The 24,447-nt window shown below is 36.1% G+C and overlaps 1 protein-coding gene across 1 annotated transcript in view; it reads left to right on the top strand.

Annotated features, from left to right (window-relative positions):
• The window catches only part of IGF2BP3 (insulin like growth factor 2 mRNA binding protein 3), a 177,169-nt gene that overhangs the window by 6,351 nt on the left and 146,371 nt on the right, over positions 1–24,447 (top strand). The window contains exon 4 of the mRNA XM_024223253.2: positions 20,872–20,920. Coding sequence (XP_024079021.1) covers positions 20,872–20,920 — 49 coding nt within the window. The remainder of the gene's footprint in view (positions 1–20,871; positions 20,921–24,447) is intronic.

Raw genomic sequence — 24,447 nt, forward strand, 5'->3', positions numbered from 1 at the left:
TTTTTTTTTTTTTTTTTTTTGCTTTAGGGAAAGCTTGCTGTGACTTTCTCTTTAGGAGCTTAAAACGGTTAGTTTACACTTAAAACTCAGATATTATGGTACTAGTGAGGCACTTTTCTAGCTGGGAGGATAGATACTGTTCCACCTCTGTCTCTCTTGCTTTGTTTTTAAAAACAAATCCTAATCTGATGCCTTTTAAAAATATAAATAAATAAATAAATATTTTGTGGTAGTGGGGGAAGAATGATGAGGTACAGCAGATAGGTCACAGTCAGTGCATTTTAACCAGTAATTTTGGCCACTAGTAACTCTGTTACAGGAAACCTAAATAAGCTTCTAATTATACTTCACCTAAAATCTCAATTAATGTGAAGTTTGGTTTGAGAAGAAATAGACCTTTTTTTAAATAAAATTGTTTAGTGAGATGCATATGAGCTTCATACTGTCAGTTGTGGATTAAAATTTGTGTATAATTTTAACATGAACATGGTATATGTGTTGGGAGCGAGGGGATGAATGTCTTATATCTGAAATGCTAAGGGGTCATTGAGCTGTATGTGGTGATTATACTCCAAGTGATCAGATTTTTAAGTTAGGGACGCAATACTTGTAGATTTTTGTTTTTGGTATAGTATGTGACTATAAGGCAGGGGTAAGAACACCATGCTAATGTCACATGGGGTTAGTACACTGTACATAAGTACATAAAATTGCAAAGTACAGAGCACTTTTTTGTTTTATGACATATTAGTGATCTGTTCGTTATGCTCAGTGTCTGTTACATGGAGGGGGTGGAGCACGTGACTGAATATCTCACATGGCTCAAAATGAGCGAGAATCTGTTGCAGGAATTAGGAGTCAAAATTCTGCTTAGCAAGTCTGGTTCTTAGTGCCTCATATCTACATTTGTTTTTGCAGATGTGAATAGTGGTGTTTTTTTTTTTTTAAGGGAAGTTAATTATTGTTAATGGTGGAAAACATAAATTTGGCCAGTTGTTGTGGCATGCAGTATGTAGTTATAGTGAGTATAGACTATTATTTACCCAGTTTATGGATAATTATATTGTAGGAAATTGCATTTTTGTAGATCCTAGATTAGCCTTCTCACAATAAGATAGAGGTGCACATAAGATCACCTGTTTTTTGGCAGTCTCTTAAAGTGGAGTGAATTATAAAAAGCACATGGCTCTTTATTTAAATTTTAGGTTAAGCTTTAAACGTTTTTTCCCTCTCAGCATTGTAGACCTTCAACTCTGCAGGCATGCTAAACTTGAATCATTTTAAGTAAAGCATAATTAAAGGACTGTAAAACATGGTCAGGGAGTGGTTAATCAGCTTTTTTTCTATATAGTAATTAAACTCCCTGAAAACTACAGCAGTGCTCTCTACATGGGGGTACAGCTTGAGGCCTTTCAGAAGCTGAAATTATTGCAGAATACAAATGCCTACTTCGTAAGTGGTACTTTGCATAGAGAACATGTTACTCCAGTGCTTTAGAGTCTTTCCTTGCTTCCATTTAGTTTCTGGGTGGAGTTTAGGGGATTGGCATATAAATCCTTAAATGGTTTGGGACTTGGCTACACAAGAGATTGCAACTAGGAGAGGTATCACAAAAAGAGAAGTAATCAGAGGAGCAAATATACCCCCAATTTAGAGGATATAGGGAGCCTGGTGGCAGAGTATTTTCTGTGGTGGATCCTCAACTTTGGAAGTTGCTTCCTTTCTTGGTCCAAAGAGTATCTTTTTTTTCTTTTGGCCTTTTGATAAGGCAGTGTGTGACAGCATAGAGAGTGGATAGACGTGTTATGATTTGCTGTTTGGGCAAGTATGGCGTGTCATGTGCAGAAGACTATTGGGGTGTGTCTACACTGCAATAAACACCTCTGGCTGGCCTGTGTCAGCTAACTCAGGCTCATGGGGCTGTAAAATTGTGGTGTAGACATTTGGGCTCCAGCCTGAAGTCAGATGTTTACACTACGGTTTTACAGCCCTGCAGCCCAAGCCTTTTGAGCCCAAGTCAGCTGATATTGACTAGCTGTGGGTGTTTAGTTGCAGTGTAGACATATCTTCGGTACGTTTTGTGTATTTAATGCTTTGTGTTGTACGAACCACGTAGGCTGTGGGTTAGCCATTCTAAAAAAATGGTAAAGAAATGAAAATAAATTGAAATTGGTTACAAAATATTAGATGTTATGAAGCAGAAATAAAGAAATTGCTTTTCATTTTTCTCTGAGAATAAGACATAGGAAGATTTGTACACAGTATAAGTATTTACAAAAAGTTGAAATACAGTTCCATAATACTTTCCCAGAAAACCTCAATGTATTCTTTCAATTTTGTGCTTTCTAAATTTCTGTATACATAAAAATCTATTCATGTATCTGTGAGTCAGTAAATTCTTTGATTGTCAAATCTGCATAAAGTGGTACATAGTAAAAACTGTGAGTTAACTGCTGATGAAAACTGGTATACAAATGTGTCTTTTGTTCCTGCCTCACTTTTGAAGGAATCAATATTTTTTGGAAAACTGGCTTTGTCAAGTGGAATATTCAGGATGTATATTTAAACCTGAGCCTAAAGGGTCTACTTGTGTATTTTGCCAGTTATCAAGCATATATATTTGTCTGGCCTTCTATCCTATGGTTGTTTCTGTGTGTGAGCCTTCCTTTTCCTACCTAAATAGGGCAAAAGGTTTCAAAAAGAATTCCAGCATATAATAGAATGTCACGTGGTCTTGCATTGATGCTTGTGATGTGCTGGGATGGAGGTGGTAGTAAGTAGTTCCATGCTTACCTGTGTCTGTAATTTCCAATCTACCTGTCCATTTAACCTGCCACTGAGGCAACTGCTATTTCGTTTTCTCAGTTGATCTACCGAAAGGACCATTTTGGCTTTTAAATACTGTCTGTGCAGTAAAACTTCTGTTTTACTTTTGGCAGGTTAAGACAATTATCACAGCTTTTAAAATCTATTTAATCACAGTCATCTTTTTTTCTTTAACCCACTTTATTAGTAAGTCAAGATGCAAACTAGTTTGCATATGTTTATTACTTATCTTAATGTTTAAGTAGCTATGTATATTATGAATCAATTTCTGTAGGCTGCTGGAAATAACCTGCATTATGGGTTTTATACCTATAGTGCTTTAGTGTCAAATGAATGATGTTCCCCTGCAGAAGAGGATATTCATCATATGTTTACAATAGAAAATCTATAGTATAAATAAAACACAGCACACTCTTATATTCTCATCGCTTTGCAAAAGCTAGTTCCCCTTCAAAATGGTTATTATGAGAAAAGTCTGAAATACAGAATGTAAGTTACCTTGTGTTCTGTATAGTTTTCTTTAGGAATCTTCCCTAGCCCCCTTTCTGTTTGCACACCGACTGCTGTTAGATGTCGCCTCTTTATTTTAGGTATAGTGGGGTTGTACTCAACTAAAAAATGGCCTTCTGTAAAGATATATTTATGATTGCTCAAAATAAGATGCTATTTTCAAAATCAAGAGTATTTGTCTCTAACACTTGGGTGGAGAAGTAGTTGTGTGTTTTAATCATAATTTGACAAGAGCATAAATTACGAAAATTATACAAAGAATAATTCATTTTTCGTTTAGGAAATGAAATATTAAAATGTTCAAACATGAAAGATGGGAAAGAACTTCAGTTTCTATTTTAATCTTTACATTTTGGTGTGAGGAGTGTTTGTGATCATGGTATTTCAAAACAATCAGACAATAATATGCAGAACAATGTTTTAGATAAAATGCCTTTTTATCAAGATTACATCACAATGAACTACTTGCTATTTAAGCAGAAAATGGTTTAGTGTCTAAAGAATTTATCAAAATAGTTAAATTTCCTTTCTTCAGTATTAGTACAATTGGAGTTGAATATTCACTTTTGAAAGATTAATTTTTGTGCTCAGCTGAACTTTTGGAATGCTATTTTAAGATATGTAAGTCTACCTTATGTATCTAATCTTTCCCCCCTGGCAATAGCTGGCTTTATTGTTTTGGTAAATAGATGTTACTCTCATATTGTGTATATGTAGGTAAAACTGAAAAGTGGTATTTGTTCATGGTGAACTCTGAGAGTTCTAAAATATACTAGTGCATGTCAAGTGTAAATGGAAATTCTGGTTATAGCAAACCTGCACTTATGGTGTTCACTGTATGTCTACAAAACTTGGTTTTAGTTGTGTTCAGTTTAAATGTTCAGAAAGGCATTTATCTGAAATCTTAGCCTAAATAATTTAGTTTTAAACTAAATCAGAATAAAGCTGAGCTTTTAATGTTTCACTGTAATCATTCTACATTTATTGTATCAAAAAGGAATTCTAACCTGTTAGATATAAGCAAGGCTAGAGGACTAGTTAAAAGAGTGACACACAAACACTATATAACAACTCTCTCATCATGGGATCTGATCTTACAAAACTTTTTTCACCTATGTAGTCTTCAAAAGTCACATGAAGGCTTTTAGATGAGTATGAATTTTCAGAATTGGGTCCTAACTTTGGGACTGTGACTGCACAAGAAATTTAGGAAAAGTAACCTGAGTTTAATTAGGCTTTGTCTCCCCTCCACCCTTTTTTTTTTTTTAAGTTTAAAGTGACATGGAAGTTTATTTTCAGGATGGGGCTGTTTGCTTACAAACAAAGACGGGTTGCACCTAGTTAATGAACATTTTCTTTTTCTACTTTTTTAGAATAAGAAATATTCAAAATTAACATTGTTTAGAAGGGAAGAATTTTTAGTCTGTTCACTGACTTTCTTTAGCTTCTGAATTTAAACCATGCTGATATCAAACACTCTTGTTTTGTAATTGCCCTTCTTTACTCATATGAGTAGTAAAGAATGTAAGTATCATTCTGGTAGAAACTACTGGAGGAAATTTCCTGTGAAAGTTCATTGACAATCTGAATATATCATGGCGGCTGTTGCAGCACTGAAATGGCAGAAGGAAACTTAAAAAAAATCTCTTGTCTTTTGGAATCATATTACTCACTTTGAAGTTGCCTTCCAAATGTCTAGTTGCTAATATCACATGTACTGTCCACAGGCTGACTTCTTGCTGTATGTGTGCTCTGTTGCTTGTGTGAATTACTGCAGTATAGAACACTTAAGTTTATACCATCTTTCTCTTCCACAGAGTTGATTCAGATATGTTGACAATGATAATACGCAGACTGTGTGATCTTAATTGGAATATTAAATTTTTCAATGTGTGGAGAGAGCTTTCCAGTGTGTGTTCCTTTTGTTAGTGTAAATGTTGTTAAATTTTCTTAAAGCTAACTAGTGAAAACAATTCAATACTAAAAGTATCTTACAGAAATGCCAGTCACAGTCTTCGCTAAAAAGCAAGAAAATTTGTTAAACCAGTGTATATGGCATGCTTCACAGAAGTGATTTTTAATGAATGTTAAGATATTTCCCCCAATTGTATAATTCACTAACACAGAGCTAAAATTTGCCTTAATCAAGCAAAATTCTATTGAAGTCACCAGGAGCTTTCTTGATTAAGAGTGTCAGAATTTGGCCCTAAAAGAAGCATTTTTATTTAGCAGTTGTACATGATTATATTTCATTATGTGCAGAAGTTCTTAACCCAGAACACTTGTAAGAGAACCAGTAATCTTTCTGCCAGGTTGGACACTTAAGTAAACATGTATAGATTTAGATTTTTATTTCATTTGAATTGCGTGTTACCAGAAACTAAGTGTGTAGTTGAGCATACAGTCTGTATATTTGATGATAATTAAAATGAGGGGATCTGGAAGTCTAAGTCTGTATAGCAGAAAGCAAAAGTTATAAACACTGAATTTTATTATAACTCAGACAAGACAAATGAGAAGTACAACAAAGTATAAGCAGCTGGCTGCCTTTCTAATAGATATGGTAATTATTTTTCTTAATTTATGTTCTATCTGCCAAACTGATAATTCTCTCAAAACCCCTGATCAGTTTAATCCCACTTCTCAAAGATTCAATAGCAGAGTGATGTAACAAGGTCTTATATTGTGAAGACTCACTCTTACAAAAAAACAGACGAACATTTAATAGTATACTAAGTATTATAACATCCCCTCCCCCCATCTACAATTTTCTAAAGTACGGAAGTATGATATGGTACTTGAGTGTGTGTGTTATTGGTTCATTTATTCACTAAGTACCCAAATTTGGTGATCCTCAGAGGACTTCCTAGCCATTAATGCAAATTAGTAAGGTTCTGCTCTACTTCAATAACCTTATTTTAGATTGATTATTATGTGCACGTTGGCATAAGTCTACCTAACTACAAAAAATATGCACTTTTGGTAGGTTTGACCAATACTCGTTGTAGTAGAATTTGCACAGATTGTCTAAATATCTATGTTGGGGCATTTGGCCACTGTTTCAACCAAGAAACCGTGTTTATTTTGCTGCTTAAACACTCGGAAAACCTTGCATTTAGTATAGAAATGGAAAGTGCACTCTAGTATAACTTTTAACTTGTGTGCACTCATACCCACGTAGCTACTCTATGGTCCACTGTACAGTGCCACTAAAACTGAGTCATTGTCAGCTATATGGGACAGTACTGTTAAGAATGTTTCAAACACAGAACAGTTGAATAAGCAACAGCAAATTGTTTGCTAAAATAATAATGGCAAAGGCTCTAGAACTAAAATTAGTATGTTGACTCCTTTAAGTACGTAGACATTGGCTAGTAAAGATAACTTTACGTGTGTGGGGTTTCTTTCTGGCTTGTTAGTAAAAAGACCCACAAACTAATATCTTTGACTTTCACTTTGACAAATATTTTTAAATTAATGTACATTGCCTTTTGTCTCTGCCCCCCCCCCACGTTTACATCACTGCGTAGATACAGTTCAATTATTGCAAGTCTATACTACTGCGTGCGTGGGATTAAATCCAGTGATTTAGAATCCGGGACGCTACTTTTTGAATTCATGATCAGTAGTAGAGGTCCATCTTACTACTTAGAGCTACAGGCAGCTTTCTAGTCTATATACCAGTGGAATGTTTTGAACCACAGCTTTTCAAAATGGCTATTGAAATGAACGTTTAAGCTATTTTGACTCTCTTTAACTGTTGCGGGTTGCTTGAAATTATGTGCAAGGTCATGTGTCAGCGAGGAGTTCTGTTGAATAACCCTGACTTGCATCATTATAATCGTTTTGGGCGGGACCTTAGGAAAGTTGGGCATGTAAGATACTGTCAAAAATGTAGTGACACTTCAGCATAGAAAGTTCCTGCAGTCCTGAAAATGTAGTGGGGAAGGAATGGCTTAGAATGGGGTCTAGTTTTCTGAAGACCAATATGGGTGCCCTGTCACAGGCAATATTTTGACTTAAACTAGATAAAGCTCTTGTGAATATTCACTTAAGGAAAATCTTGCCTGGTTCTAAGGGGCTGATTAGAAGACCTGACTCTATTTCTTCCATCTTTAACATACAGTTCTATGAACTTTACTTTCGCTCTATAGATAACATGCATATGTTTGCGAACTGTGTTCTCTATTAAACCACTTATTTTGGAGTTTCTCTGTCTTGAGGTTCATAACTATAGTTCTACTTATTGCTGCTAATTTGATTTATATCGTCTTGTCCAGTACTTGGTAGGAGTAGGCATTCACTGTTCTGAAATAAACTAAATATTTGCAATCATTTTGTTATGCAAACTAATGTAGAAATTGGACAGTAACTCCTAGTAAATAGTGATGATCTTATGCTTGGGTTTAGAACATTTGTTAGATTCCAAGATAGCTTTCCTCATGATGATCTCGGGTAATCCTGTATTTTAGTGCTCTATTGCCTTTTCATAGTTTAATGGGGCTTGATTTTGGGTCCTAACCTGTTCATTTTAGGATGAATAGCTGATTTTTCAAGATTCTAAATGTTTTCTGTTTACATTATTGATCAAGTGCAAGTTTCTGTCTCATGGGAGATGGGTGGGGTTATACCTAGTGGTACAGAAAGTTTATCACATTGCTATGGCAAATAACACATCTTCGTTCATAATGGAACTACTAAAATTATAATGTGATAAAACTGTAGTGTAATTGTTGAAGAGAAATGATATCTTCTCTGTGTGGTAATATAGTTCCATAGCTATAAACAGACTAATTTTTCAGTTTTTGGTTTTTTTAAAATTGGTTAGTTTTCTTAAATGTGGGCAAATAGTCATTGCAATCAGTACATTGGTCTTACTTAGGTCTTTAAGTATCCAGCAAATAAAATGAAGCGCATTTAGTAGACCTACAAGTCAATAAATACAAACAACCTTAAACTCTTAACTATATTACTAAGTTAACAGGTACCAGGATAATATATTTGGCTGTGCTATACTCTGGTGAGTCTCAAATAAGGTAAAATAAATAAACCCAATTTAATTTTACAATGTTCACTGTAATTGAAAATATGTAGCAAGTCAAAAATGTAATTGATGAAGCTAAGATCAATTTCAGTGTTCCTTTTATGATTATCTTTGGGGACACATAGATATAAAGATATCATTACTTTGAATAGCATAGTCGACGAAATAGTAGAAACATACTGTAACTTTTGGCGTAGTTCTCTGATTATACAGTAGCTCACATGTTCTAGGTTTACACTGTACTGTAACATGGAAACCACTTACATTTTTACCAATGCAGTATGTGGCTTAAAAAAAAGTTAATATTTGTTATAATATTGTCTTTTGTCTTCAAAACATACTTATTTTCAGGAAAATAGGAAAGGAAATAAGTTGTTTGAAAGTTGGTGGTGGGAGGTAAATTATCACTTAATCTATGATAAACTCCATGGTAATTTTTCTTACTGTTGTGAAGCCAATGGATGAAAATCTTTATTTTGTTAAATAGAATTCACAACTATTGTGTAAAAAGGAAACTTACATATTTTGTATACATGTAACCTTACTGTAATATAAACTGCTTCTGAGGGATAGCTTAAAATATAATGTAAAACTAAGTATGACGGAAGTATTGCAGAGTAATATTTTTGTGAGCAGCTGAATTTGTCAATGGAATTGAATAAAATCTGTTAGTGACACTTTTTGTAAGGCCTGATGCAAATGTTCAATTAACATCTTTAACATTTCTGTGAGTTACAGTATTGTTTAAATCAGTGGGCTAAACAAAGCTTACGCGAATACAGCATAAAAGTAAAACACTAAGTTATGATAACTTTTATTGAATGCCTTATCTGAAAAATACTATGACTAAAAATAGTTTTATATGAATACTGAAGTAAGCTACCTTAAAGAAATACACTGGGGGGGGACATGATCTAAACATAAATTGTATAATTTAACTATTCCAGTATAGTTAGAGCAGTCAGACACACCCCTTCCGCCCCAGTGTAGGCACAAAGTGTAACTGTGTTTAGACTTGTTAAACCTTATTCCCATACGGGAAGGGGGAATAGTCTATACTGGTATAATTGCATCCACACTGGGAATTGTACTGGTATAGCTATTTTGGGGAAGTGTGTGGTGGTGGGGGCTGCTTCTTAGAATATGCGCAATATGCCTCAGGTGTCACATGACCAGGATTCATCACCAAATTTGATCAGCTGGTTGGAGTATTAGCTTTCCCGGCCTGGGCCGGATACTGACCAGGAGTGTGACATGAACGCTGATTCATGCCCCCAGGGGCTCCTAATCCAGATAGTTAGATTGATACAAAATTTTGTCTGAGGGCCAGGCCTTATTGCATAGAGATTTTGTACACATTCCAGATACCTAGACCAATTAAATTGTTAGATATTGGTCATCTTGCTGAACATGAGAGTGCATTTTCTATTATTGAGGTAATAGGGAATTTATTTACAATCTGAAAGCTCTTGTTCTTTTGTCCCTTTTTGTAGGGAAAGGAGAGGCAATTTTTTCAAATGGTACACTTAAAATAATAGAGAGATTACAGATGTGGAATAAATTCCAGGAGACTGTTGCTAATCTGTTTTTCCCATAATTCACACAGTCCACTTGAGGTTTCTAACTATAGAGAAAACTTAAGGTTAAAAATCATAATATGATTCTGCAAACTTCTAAGCTATGTTGTTTTTGACAAGTAATTCTTAACTATTTACTATATAAAATTTAGTCTAGAGAATTATTAGTTTTGTTGGTTGGTTCTACTCTGCTTTTGAGAGTATTCTGCATTTGGGGTTAGGGAAGAGACACGCAGTGATTTAAAAAAATAGATTTCAGTTTGGTGGTACAATTGAATTGGCTCCTAAAAGGGAGTAATAAGCTGATACTGTTTTCTCTTACAGCTATTTAGATTTTAGTATTTCGGTAATAATTTGCTATAGAACAATTACTAAAGCATTATCATCAACTAATACTAAGTAAACTTGCCAAAATATATGAACCATTTATGATGCATTGGCTTGTTTTAATTTTGTTTGCTTACTGAATTTTGTGAAGTAGCAAATAATTTACAATAGTTCTTGGTGTGAATTCATATGGTTCTACTAGTTTGAGTGAGTGCAAATAAATCTCTGGTCAAATTTGTTTAAAAAAATTAAAAACTTGTTAATGGGAATCTGCCTGGTAAATATACCAGGCAGTCTCTGCTGTTGCGGGACAGATGAAGTGTAAATTCTGTTAAACTTATTCCTGTTCAGAGTTCTAGAAGCTCCACCAGTAGCCATCCTCATGCCTTACTTATTCTTTCTTCTTGGAAGGTTGGAGAGTATAGGGTGGAAAGGAAAGAGGATATTTAACCGGCTTTGTTATATTTGGTAATAATTAATCCCTTTTTTTAAGAAAGAAAATATTGTATAGAAATATTAAATTGTGACCTCTGTCCATAAGGAGCTTTATAGAACTTTAAGCTTATCTTGTTTAACCATTAAATCATTGACCTAATACAGTATTTTTTAAATGCACAGCTAGCAGAATTTAGTAAAAGTTACTCTTGCAGTTAAATAGGGAGGTTTTATATAAAAATTAAGAAACGCAAACAATGTGTGTATGTATATCCATACAACTATACTTCCACGGTGTGTCCCTGTTGGCTAAAACTTTCAGTTACCAGAGGTGGTTAAAAGCTAGATAGAACTTAAAACATAGTCACTAATCATATGGCAGTACCTTAAACACTGCGTTTGAAGAACTGAGTGCTCTTATAAATTCTGCATTTAGTTTTTCTTTGTGGCTAATACTTCTGTGTTTAAAAAACAATACTTCTGAGCATTAAAAGTATTAAGATTTTTGCCATCTAGGCAAAGAAAATAATCTGAATCTGGAGCTGCCTAGTCAAATTACAACTTTTCACCTTTATCAGAGGTAAACCTAACATTAATTACAGATCTTCCAAAATGTCATTTTAAACTCTCTAGTCTCACAAACGTGAATTTCAACTGAAAATTACATTTTTCTGAATGTTCGCCCACTCTTGTTACACCACCTAAGATTTGTTTTAAGTTTAGTCTGTGCATTTTCCAGCACTTAATTTCATTCCCTGTGTAGTCAAGTAAAGTCTGGTGATCTTCCATTATGGAGCTCGTTCCAGGATCAGGGGCTTCATTTCCCATCTTTGTCAGGGTCTCTCATATAGTAACATGAGAGAGAAAACAATTTTTTTTTCTGTAAAAGGAAAACAGGTTTGTGTATAACAGTGATACTCAGACCTCAGTAGTTCATTAGCCAAATTAGTGATCAGCATTACCCAAAAGAGCCACAGCAGTGTGAATTCATTGTTTCATTTACTGTAGTACTATATATTCATATTTAAACAGTATGACATGAAATACTTAGTGTGTATGTCTATAATATATATAAATAATTATCTCATCAAAATGACCAAGTATTATTTTATCAACTACAATTGGTTATTAACATAGTAAAAGCATCCTGATTGGTTAATAATTTTAAATCACAGTGTTTTAATATCACGTGCTGCAAAGAGCCACAGAAACGCATTGAAAAGCCGTTTGCGGCTCCCGAGCTTCAGTCTGAGTATCATTGGTGTATTAAAACAAACAAATCTCCAAACACTCAAAGAATCAAATTTGTAATAGCAAAGGAGAGAGACTAGGGTAACCTTAATTGCTAACTTCATGCTGTTGAGCCTGAAGAGCAGAATGTACTGTGGCCAAGTATCACAATATCTATTTTTCTCAAAGCTCTGGATTCTGGCATTATGTGACTATGTGAGAATCTAAGATTCCATTGTAAAAAGTTTCTAGCCCTTATAATTGTGGAGAGAACCTTGAAAATGTGACATTAAAGGCTAGGAAACTAGAAGGCAAATGTATTGTTTTTAAGCCAATCTTAAGATTTTTGAACATATTGGGATTGGTAATACTTAACTATAAACATTATTGCACTCATTGATTATTTAAATTTAGTCTTCAGGACAGTTTAGTGACTCGTCCTTCCTGGATTAACCCCACATTATCTCATCCCACCAAAAATCCCCTCCTCCCCCAGACTTTATAACTGTGGTCAATGAGATAGATCAATACATATTTACATCAAGCTTCTAGCTAATGGGCACACAGGCAATAACTTCTCTGAGAATATCTGTGAAATAGATGTTTTGATTGTTTCTGTTCAGCAGCTGCTCTTTGAAGTGAAGTAACTTGTTGACTTTTTTAATTACAGGCATTAGTGCCTATATTTGCCTAAAAATTGCTTTAATATATGCTTAGATGACTTTTTTTCCCTCTTGAAGTGTAAAAATAGCAGAACTTTGTAAATGCCTCCTTTCCTTAAACACAGTCCCTCCAAACCGGCTACAGTTTGCAGCAGAGACTTTGTATGCAAGTTTCAGCTTGGAGCTGCTTCTTATGGCTGATACAAATCTGTGAAAACTGGGTTTGTAATGGAAATGCTGATGGCTTCAACACCAGCAGCACTAGTAGGCACCTCTAAAATATTTGAGGAGGTAGAAGAGCCTTTAATTATGTTGGTGTTTTTAAAAAAATAAAAAAATAAAAAAAAAGTTGGGGGGTGGGAAAGAAGGTTAGCATTGTGTACTATTACTAATGGATTAGAAGGCTATGCAGCTAAGATGATTCATAAACAATCATTTTGCATATTTGCAAGTGTCTTTCTGCTGGCAAAAGGCATTGTGTTTGGTTCTTCGTGCAGTCTTTAGGTGGACAACTTACAATGATCCAGATACCAGTTGGTGGGGCGTGGAAGAAGTGGCAAAACCTGTATAATTTTAAAGCATTCGGTCAACAAAATGAGTTTAGTTAGAGGTACAGTTGTTTGAAGAATACAGATCCTTCATCTGAGTGGAGGGTGGGGCAGGCAGAATCTAGCTTTCAATAAACGTGAAGCTTCTCTAAAGGAGCGAGGTCGGGGGGAATAAAGGGGACTGTGGAGTAGCATCCACAGATCCATTGAAAACTCAGTGGCTGCAAAATTAAAGACCATGTTCTTACTGATGGATGATAGAACTCACCACAGCATGGTGTATCAATTTTTAAACAAGTTAAAACTCTTAAAACAGCATTTCATTATGGTAAAACTCCTGGAAAATGGAAGTATTTTTCTTTAAATAACTGAGAATTTAAATTGAAATATGGTAATAGTTGCAGTGTCTTTTAATTATTTTTCCATATTAACTCTCTTTATGGTCCACACTTGGGAATTTACAAATAATGACTATAAGATTAGTCTAATTAGAAGTGTGATTAATAGTCAAAATTATGTCTTGAAGTGGCCTTAGCTAAAAACCTATTACCTAATTTATTTTTATAAATATAAGGACTACAGGCCTATGATTTGACTATGCAGTGTGAGCTAATTTGGACATGCTGATAGATAATAGCCTTTAGGTTTCATGCATTCCAAAGGAACTCCCACCCTCAAAAATCTAGTCTGCAAAACAAAAGGGGAGAGAGAGGCTTGGCTTTTCACACACCAAAAGATTTCTTTTTTAGAATATAAGCCTACACTGAAACTAAATTGCTGCACTGGTGTCAAGTACCATGGCTGGTGGTTTGTGACATAAGAATGGAGATATATAAAACATTGGCCATATGTGTACTTCAGTGTTACTCTTAAAAATCTCTGGTAGAGAGATCCAAGCACACACAGGTATTGTGTACATCTGGGGTGTGGGGGAAACAATTGATCATACCTTGACTTTTTTTTTTTTTTTTTTGTAAGGGAGAGCGGAATGTTCCTTTGTGCGACAAGATAAGGGCCACATTTTCGTCTTGAATGTTGCATATAGATGTATGCAACTCTCCAAAGCTGCTTCTGTGGTTGGGTTTGTATGTGCGAAAGGAAAATGAGACATGCATCATGTCTGAGATTAGAATCAGATCCTCAAATTTAAATCTAGCATGCTTTGAGTTTTGAGAGATCTATCTTTGTTGAAACTTTAAAACCTTTCCTGTTCTGCATGTAGTGACGCATGGTGTTCTTAAACTGGGGGAGGGGAAGTGCGGCAGCTGTGTAACACATAACTTGTTACCTAGGCCTCCGTTTGTGTGAATAACAGTGTTTTTAATCTGAATTGCGGCAGTAGGATTTGCAGTTCAAGGATGCCCCTCTCCAGTAAAATAAAGATGCTATGGTGTATCTGTGTTTTTAGTATTTGAGAAACTACTTGTAGTTAGCAACTATCTCTTCTTGTTGAACAATTTGATTAAACTTGCTCATCTGGTATTTTGAGGGGGAAAATACTTCATTGTTTCAGAAAAAAATTAATCTTAAATACTAACTATATTATAATGTTGACAACTTAAGTATTTGAAGCCTGTTCCCCAATATTCCTTCTGCTGGCAAGCATTTTGTTTGGTTTTATGAGCTTATGGCCCAAATTAGGTAAAATATAGCAATTATTCCCCTTATTATGTTGTATAGAAATACAGATAAGAAATTGCTTAGCTTTTTATAGAAATAATGTAAAACTTCACTAGCCATTTGTCAGTTCTAAACATAGTTTCCAGGGTAACAATCTTGTGTGTGTGTGTGTGTTTAAAAGCTATGCAGTGTAATTCTTCTTTTAGCAAAGGGATATGAAAACAAAACTTGGTTTTTAAAACAGTTATCAGAATTGCTCATTAGGAGCAAATGAACTGGTGGGGCCACAATTTTATTTGAAACTTGTAGGTGACTTAAAATACGGAGCATTTATTCAATATCTCTATTCAAAGGATTTTGTGTTTTGCTTAATTTCTTATATGCCTTTTTAAAAAGAGGAATTAAATTTTAACTACTGTATCTTCCCAGTCTTTCAAAATCACTTACCCGACTTAACTGGCAAGCAAATTCACTGTAATATTAATTACAGGAAAAGCTATTCCATTGCTAGCTTAAAAAATTCCCCACTGTGATGTTACTTTAGTTGGTGCTTGGTGTGACTGCTTTAGATTTGCTACACAGAGAATATTGTGAGTTATTGTGAATGATTAATTTTTGTAACTGTAGAATGTGGGCCTGATTCTCCCTCTCACTGGTATGAATCAGGAGTAACTCCGTTGTCACGGTGGCTGAAACTGTTGCGGGAAGAGCATTAGGCACTGTCAAGATAAATAGAGTAGCTTTAAAAAACAAAAACCTACAGAGTGGCATTAATAACCATTTTAATTAATTTTTGTTTTATGGTTAAACAGTAGGTGTAATAAATAATTAAAAATATAAATGTCATGTTTATTTTTCCTGCAACCAGAAAAATCATTTGAAGTCTGATTCATTAACAGGAATTTGCTGTATTGGTACAAGAATCTTTAGCTTTACACTCACTGTGTCTGGCTAATCCAGTTTGAATATCTGGACAGCTTTTTAGATACTCCAGTCCTTTATTAGACCATATACTATTTGTAACAAATTTCAACGGTAAGTTTTAAAATATGATTATTCGGTGTTTTTTTTTTATTATTATTATTTTTTTTAATGGGAGTTGTTTGTAAAAGGCTTTGCGCACAATGGCAGTGTAGAAGCAAAATCTTTCAGTTGCTGTAAAATGCTGGATATAAAGATTAGGAACTCTGAGCAAAAGTTGGAGATGTTTTTGGTATTCCTTGTAAACACATTTGCACAGCAACATCTTAATCTCCCCTCCCCTGAAAAAAACCCAAACATCTATGAATTTGCCTTGGCCAGATATCACCCAGTTCATCATATAAGAATGAGAATGCTGAAATGTATTTAAGCCAGAGATATGTGCATGGCGAGTGTTTGAACATCTTTACCCCAAAAGAAGTTCTTGGGAGGTGAGAGGAGCAAATCATTTCAGTATTTCCTTTCATTTACAATCTCTGCTTAGCGCTGTTCTAAACCTTTAGGGTTCTCCTTGGCCACAGGCATTGTGGGTCCCTAAACATGTTTTGATTGTATCCTTGTTCAGAAGTTCTTTCTCAGATATATAAAAATTGCTTTATTAGTTGAAACAACGAGGAGTCCTTGTGGCACCTTAGAGACTAACAAATTTATTTGGGCATAAGCTTTCGTGGGCTCGTTGAGTAATCTGTGTTACACTACTTTAAACATACCACTGTACAGTTACTTAATAAAGAACTGCACTTTTCTCTGCCACTGAGCACAGTGAAATCTGTAAGCATATAAAACTGATGTGGGCACGGTATAAATCTGTTAATGCACTTCTTCAAGTCACTGTTGATACTTGTATTTGGATCCAGTTTCCAACACTGCACCAAAAGTGCAATTGAAATAATAGTATTAGAGTTTATCCAGTTCTTTTCTTCAGTTGCAGTTTCAGAGGAAGCCTAATACAGGAACTAAAAAAAATGTATATTTCATTCTCTCTGGTAGAGGACTGTTGTGTGTATTTTGAGAGAGAGAAATAACATAATTTACATATATCTAACTTTTGAAAAGTATCTGAACACCACATTATTAAGATCAGATGCATATGTCTGATTTTAATAAGTAACTAACTGTATAACTCAAGTGAACCAGAGAAATTGGTCACAATGATTAGATTTATTATAAAGCTCTATTAAGATGCCCACACACTCTTAGGTGTCAGGTTATCACCAAAAATTTCATTCAATAAGTAAAACCTTCATGAAGTTAAGAATGAATCAGTCATTTCTTTAAATCTTGGGTGACTGCAGTTGGCTTAATTTTTATAAATTAATTCTTTAATAAATATTAATATAACAAAAGTGATTGAGCATGACCCAGGAGCACAATCACGTTATAGTATTAAAACCTAGCATGCTATACCTTGCCAAAGAGAGCAGCATCATTTAGAAGGGATGTACATGAGCTAATGGTTACTGAAATACAAAAATGTCTCTGGAATGAGATTGAGATTTCCATCCCCCCAGGACTGAGGCATCTTTTTAAAATGAGAATTCCACACCTTAAGCACCCTAAGTGTGTATTTTCTTGGAGAAAAATCCTGGTCTAATGAAAGCTAGATAGTGGTGTCTGTCTCACTGAAATCAGTGACCAGGATTTGTCTATGGACCATATTAACAGATTTTCCATGTGGTTTGGTTCATGATACTTTCTCAGAAGTTATTGAAGTAAAGTTGTGTGGTGATCCTGCTTGGGAGTGTGTACACAGATCAGATGAACATAATTCAATAATATTTTATTGGCACGACAAGCTGTTAAACAATGTTGCCAAAGTGTACAACAGCAGTGGTAGGTACAATCCTGTCCAAGTTTGAGCAACTGAGAGCCTCATGCATTTATCATTGGTGTACATTCCTGATTCCTGGTGAGGCTGCTATATGCCATGATATAGCATCTTTTTTTTTTTTTTTTTTCCCCCTCATTGCTTTTGGGTGAAAAGCCTTAAACCTTTTTACTTTGAAGAAATATTTTTTGCACTCACTTTCTATAAAGTGTCTGTGGTCTCTCCTGTCACATTAGTTGCATGACGACTCTGGGCGTGGACTGAACTTTGTGCGTGTGTGTGTTCTAACTGCACTGACTACAGTACAACAGTAATGTGAAAGGATTCCACTCCCTCCCCCCCAACCTTTCTACTTATATTTTTATGATCTGCATAAGAAAAACTAGATGATGTAAAAGTCTTGTTGGCAGTCAACAGAGTTGAAGTTAGGGCTGTTATGTTTGGAGCATGGCTGCTGAATGGTACAGCTGATTGTACTGACCTTACTTTAAACTTATAAGCAACAATGTGAAGTGTTCATTTAAAAAATGTGACCTTTCACTTTCATAGGGTATTAAGTGTCTTACTATTGCCATAAATGTGGAAGTGCATAATGTGAAAGATACACCTTTTTGAGGCTAGCTTTCAGAAAGCTTTCCAGCCCCCTAGATTTCCCCCATCTCCACAAATGATAGGGGATCTGATCATTTAGGAATATGGTCCTTCCCCCCCGCCCGTCCCAGTGCTTCTCTGTGTGCAAATAAACTGACTGGCCAAGCTAACTTTCATCAACGTTTTTTGTGTTTTAGTAGATAAAAAAATTGAGACCTGGTAAAAGGGCATAAAACTAGATTTTATGTCTGTCTTGTGTTTTGAGGTAAAATTGAAGAAACACAGGGTTTTTGTGCTAGATGAAATGGGAGGAGGGAACTGTGTACATAAAATTCACCAGCTGATATACATTCAGAATAACTATTGCCTAGTTCTGTATCAGGTGTTGAGCTCTTTCAGTTAGATCTGCTGTCATGTGGTATATCTTGGATCCTTCTATAGCAAGTAATGAGACTCTCTCAGAGCTCTCTAGTGAATTTTAATTGGAATCTACAAATGAGCAAGACTATAATCACATACCTCACTTTTGAAGCACATTGAACAGCATTTAGATGACTGGTACTTTGCCTTGGAATGTTCGAATACTTTAAATTGTGATTACAGACTTGACTATAAAATATACATTCATCCATTCAGTTTTACTGTTGGGTTGATGAGTAAGACTATTTTGATAATGCAGGACAGTGAATCACAAATGTAGACTTTTTAATCTTATTATGAAAAGCCTTTAACAATAAAGTTGCATGAGATTGCAAAGATTTCTCCAAATACACCTCTACCCCGATATAACGTGACCTGATATAACACGAATTCTGATATAACATGGTAAAGCAGTGCTCCGGGGGGGGGGGGGCGGGGCTGCGCACTCCGGCGGATCAAAGCAAGTTCGATATAACGCAGTTTCACCTATAACGCGGTAAGATTTTTTGGCTCCCGAGGACAGTGTTATATCGAGGTAGAGGTGTATTCAGATTTTTCATGTTGCTCCTTAGGCTCAAGTAGCTCCAGACTTTTGCCAGCAGACTTTGTTCTATAAATATTGGAAATCAAAATTCAGAGGTCTAGTTTATTAATTATTTATTTATACTGGAGACCACTTTTATTCTGTCCACTTGATTGTGAACTCCACCATGAGGTGGCTAAATATGTGTTTTACCTATTTAAGAAAGTAGATTTATATAAAATACTTCTACAGTTACATTGCAGTTGGTATCCGTTCATCTTCAGAGTTAAATTTTTGAGAAGATAGCTGCTATTTTAGTCAATTTAATTGCCCATCAAAAATAGATGATATGGAAGTGGGCTATTTACACAGTATGGCTAGAATACTGGGCCTGGTAATTACCTTCTGAGGGGAACCTTCACGCACCAAAAATGTTAAGGATATAACTGGAGTTTGGTTTAACACAAGGGGCCTTTTGAACAGAGTATTTCAAGATGTAAAAACTAGCTGGAAAGGTGAGTAAGTGAGGATGAGAGAAGGTGTCAATTCTAGAAGAAATTTGCATAGAGAAAAAGAGTGCCTTCCATGCCATTGTTGGGCAAGAATATCCTTAGAAGTGAGCATAATCTACTTCGTCATAAGACACTACTTGCCTGTACATGTTTGTTTTATTTTTAAAAATTGTTTGTTACTTTTTTGCAACATCACACAACTTTGATACAGATCACTTTATAAACTTTAAACTTTTAAAACATTGGAAAGCAAAATAGTATGTGTTTGAACCAGTTGTTATGTATTCTGAGGCAAAAGTGTTTCTTCAGCTATTCTTAGCCAACTAAGACTTAATTGCACCCCATATCCCTCCAAAGGGCTTTTAGTGATTCTTTTTATGGTATAATGTTATCAATTTTCATGATTTCTTACAAGAATAGCTTAACTGGCCACATGCGCGCACACTCTACCTGAGTACAGCTAGAGCTGTGTTAATCTACACATTCTTGAGAATCCCAGGGGCTATGTGGCATCTCTGGCATTTATTTGTTCTCTTGCTTTGGGGGAAGGGAGGAGACAAAGGATTTGGCCGAGAATCTAGTCAGAACATTACTGGGCTTTGCTGTAGTACTTCAAAATAAATATTTTGTTGACTAGATAAGTGACTGAAAGCTAATATAAATTTGACGTGAAAATATAATGAACTAATTTCATGATTTCTACTTTGGAGGCAAAGAATGTCAGGAATTCAGGTGTTAAAATGTGATCAGTTAGGCAAGCCCTTTAATCTCAAACCAAACCTATTTATCCAGGGGTTTTGTTTTTGTTTTTCTTTTTTCAGGGGCTGTAGAATGCAGTAAATATTTGAAGTTTCCTCTTGGAAACCGCCTGGTATAACATTTTTTCTCAAAAACAGTGCGGGGTGGAAAACTAGTATTTTGTTTATGCTTTTATATACGGAAAGCTAGATACTCATGTCTTGCTTGAAAAGGTTTAATGAAAATAGCTTTCAAGCTACATGCTTTTATAAAACATCACAGCTGCCACATGTAAAACAAATATTACTGTAACAGTTTGATGAACTTGGACTTACATTGGTTTTGATCTGACTTCCTCCCTTTGCACTTCATTGTTTTGCCTTTGTGTACTGTGGATCGGCTTCTGCCTAGTTTACTAGAAAATATGCTTAAATGTACACTTTTTGCTATTAATGATGCATTTTCTGTTTTTTAACTATTTTCTTTAATTCGTCTGCAGGAGTCGGAAACTTCAGATCAGAAATATCCCGCCTCACTTGCAATGGGAGGTAGGATTTCACATTTTAAAATTAAGACATCCATATCTAAAGCTGTATATTTCTGTTTCTTTTCTCCTCCACAAGACTTCATGCCTTTCCCCTTCCCTCCACTGGCTTCACACATGCCCCATTCTGTTCTTGGGGGAGAGGGGAGAGAGGGCATGGAATCCTTTGAAAGTGTGAACAATAGAGCCTTCTAAGCAATTCAGATAACTCTCTTCATTTCTACTCTCTGAGTTAACATACATTTTTTTGAAATAGATTCTTGGGTGAATGCTGACTTCCTGATTCAGTCAGTCTCTTTGACAGAAGGTTTGTCCGTTTCAGAATTTTCTGGTATATGAACTCAGTAATCTTATGGAAATTCGGATTTAAATACTCGGCAAAAAACCTTTCAACAGCAAAACTATAATACTAGGCCTTTTGTCTTTCAAACATTTTTTTTTTCCTTTCCACGAGTGGTAACATTATGGTAACTCTACAAATAGAAACTGGTTTGCTCATACAGTACAATTAAATCATCCACTCTGTCACCAGTCATTTCCATAGCAATTGCGTATGATGCCACAAATAAACAATTGTGATTTTTACAGTAGGTAGGAGCAGGATGGGTTGTTATGAAGAGAAATCTTTTTGTTTTACACACACATACAGTGGGAAACTATAGTAAGTGTATTTTTCAAGTTTCCCTCTAGCCTAGCCTAGCTGATGGTAAGTCGTCATGCTGGCAGATGGAGATCCGAGGGGGTAGCGAATTAAGTTCTTATAATGTCATTCATCCGATGAAGCAGGTTGGCCAAACCTGTTCAGTTGTCTTTCTGTCTGCAACTACTTCATCTGCAAAATATCGACTAGGTTTTGCCCTGTTCTCAATTAGAAGAATGGAGACCGGGCTCTCTCAAGTTCAGGCTCCCCATTTAGGGGTTTGTGTGCTATGAACACAGCCCTGTTCACCTATCCCCTCCTTCTGGTTTTCACTGTCAAATCTGGCAGTTGCAAAATAAGATACTGCACAACATTTTGATTAAAAAACATAAAATTATCACTGATAAAGTTTGCAGATGGCTCAAAAACTGGGAGGGGGTAAATAATGAGGAGGACAGGCCACTGATTCAGAGCAATCTGGACCTCTTGGGAGACTGGGTGCAAGCAAATAGTATGCATTTTAATATAGCTAAATATAAATGTCTAGGAACAAGATGAGGGATTCTCTCTTAAGAAGATTTTGGGGTCGCAATGGATATCAACTGAACCTGAGCTGCAGTGTGATGCTGTGGCTAGAAAGGTTGATGTGATTGATGGGTGGCTAAACAGGGGAATCTTGAGTAGGAATAGAGAGGTTATATTACCTCTGTATTTGGCACTGATTTGGCTGCTGCTGGAATACTGTCTGTCTCTGGTGTCAACAATTTAAGAAGTGTTGAAAAATTGGAGAGGGTTCAGAGACGAACCAGGAGAATGATTTAAGGATTGGAAAACCTGCCTTATAGTGATAGACTCAAAGAGCTCAATGTATTTATTTTAACAAAGAGAAGGCTAAGGGGTGACTTGGTTACAAGGCTGTAAGTACCTATGTGGGGAACAGATACTTAATAATGGGCTCTTCAGTCTATTCAGTCTAGCAGAGAAAGGTTTAACATAGTCCATTGGCTAGAACTTGAAGCTGGACAAATTCAGACTAGAAATAAGCTGTAAATTTTTAACAGTGAGAGTAATTAACCGTTGGAATAACTTATCAAGGGTCGAGGTAGATTTTCTATTACTGGCAATTTTTAAATCAAGATCATAGGTACTGGAAGTAGGAGTGCTGGGGGTGCTGCTGCACCCCCTGGCTTGAAGTAGTTTCCGTCATACACAAGGTTTACAGTTTGGTTCAGTGGCTCTCAGCACTCCCCCTACAGAAATTGTTGCAGTGCCCCTGATCAAGGTTTGTATGTTTTTGTGAAAGAGATGCTCTCGGAATTGCTTTGGGGGGAAGTTCTATGACCTGTGTTAATGCAGGAGCTCAGGCTAGATGATCACAATGGTCCCTTCTGGCCATGGAATTTGTGAATAAGAATATCCATTATAGGTAGGGTGACCAGACAGCAAGTGTGAAAAATCGGGACGAGGGTATGGGGTAATAGGAGCTTATATAAGAAAAAGACTCAAAAATCGGGACTGTTCCTATAAAATCGGGACATCTGGTCACCTTAATTACAGGTCACTCCTGTGTTTCCCCAAGTTGGACAGTAGCCATCTGTATATCTTAGTGTTTTATACTGCCCCCATCATCATGGTGACTGAATGCCTTCCATGTAAAGACAATACAATAGCAAATTCTCTAGTGGACTTTGTGGATTCTTTGGCAATGCTACTTATTTTGGGGGTAAAAACTCTGCCTGGGAGGGTAGGGTTTTTGGCTTTGGTTATGTGTGGATATTCTGAGTTTTTTAAATTTTGTTTTTTGGTCGGTAAGGGCTTAATGGTAGCAGGTAGTGTCAGTGTTATGCCATTCTTCAGTAGCAAACTTTTCCCAGATTTCTGAACTTTTATCGTGCTGGCTGTGCCCAGTTCCTTGAAATGCCTTTGTGTACCTCAGTCTGTTGGTCTGAGTCTCTCTCACTAAAAGGTATATCATTACCTTTGTATTTCTGACCTCACTGGTAGATGTCTGTCCTGCTTTCCCTCAACTCCTAGTATAATTGATCCCCCAAAATGTTGTAACTGTTTTATGGTGACATTCTGGTTGCATTTCAGTTAAGGTGAGCATCTTTCTGTATGGGCTGTGTCTTCCCAAAAGGTTCCTAAGGCCAGGTCTACACTACAGACTTATATTGGTATAACTGCGTCGCTCAGGGGTGTGAAAAATACACATACCTGAGCGATGAAATTATACCCCCCCATGTAGACAGCTCTATGTCGAGGGGAGCGCGTCTCTCCTCGTCATAGGGACCACCTCTCAGGAGGCGTTCTGTGAAGTACCTGCTTAGCACAAAGGTGGGGTGAGTTCAGTCACATAAAAAAGCTTCTAGCAAGTGCTGAAGAGGAGCATGTTCACTATTAATGGTATAGGAAGGTATAAGAGAAGTGTCCTGGAATTACCTCTGCAGTATCTTTCTCCTAAATGCTTCTGCTTCCACACAGACAGTCAGCTAGAGATGAGGAACTTCAGGGTCTCTGTGTGTGAATTAGATGTTAAAAAGGCAAGGTTTAAATTCATTAGACACTTCGGGATTGTCTTCATGTACAGTGCTACAGTTAGTGAAGATGCTCCTACACCAGTGGGAGAGCTTCTCTCATCTGCGTAGTTACCACATCCTGGTGCTAAAAGCCCTTGCAAGAGCTCCCTTTGAACTCTGTTGGAAGGGTCTTGGATTTGTCATCCTTAAAACTGCCTTTCTTGTGGCCACTTGCTTGGTGGGGAGAGTAGGAAAACTTTAAACCCTTGAGCAGGGATTCCTGCCTGTCTCTTCATAAGAACAACCTCTTTGCATGACCTTTCTCTGTAGGTAGCCTTGTATGCTGCAGCTGGCTACTGCCCCACGCCCCAAAGT

This window comes from Terrapene carolina, unplaced genomic scaffold, assembly GCF_002925995.2.
Source record: "Terrapene carolina triunguis isolate 2854851 unplaced genomic scaffold, T_m_triunguis-2.0 Scaffold84, whole genome shotgun sequence".
Taxonomy (NCBI): domain Eukaryota; kingdom Metazoa; phylum Chordata; order Testudines; family Emydidae; genus Terrapene; species Terrapene triunguis.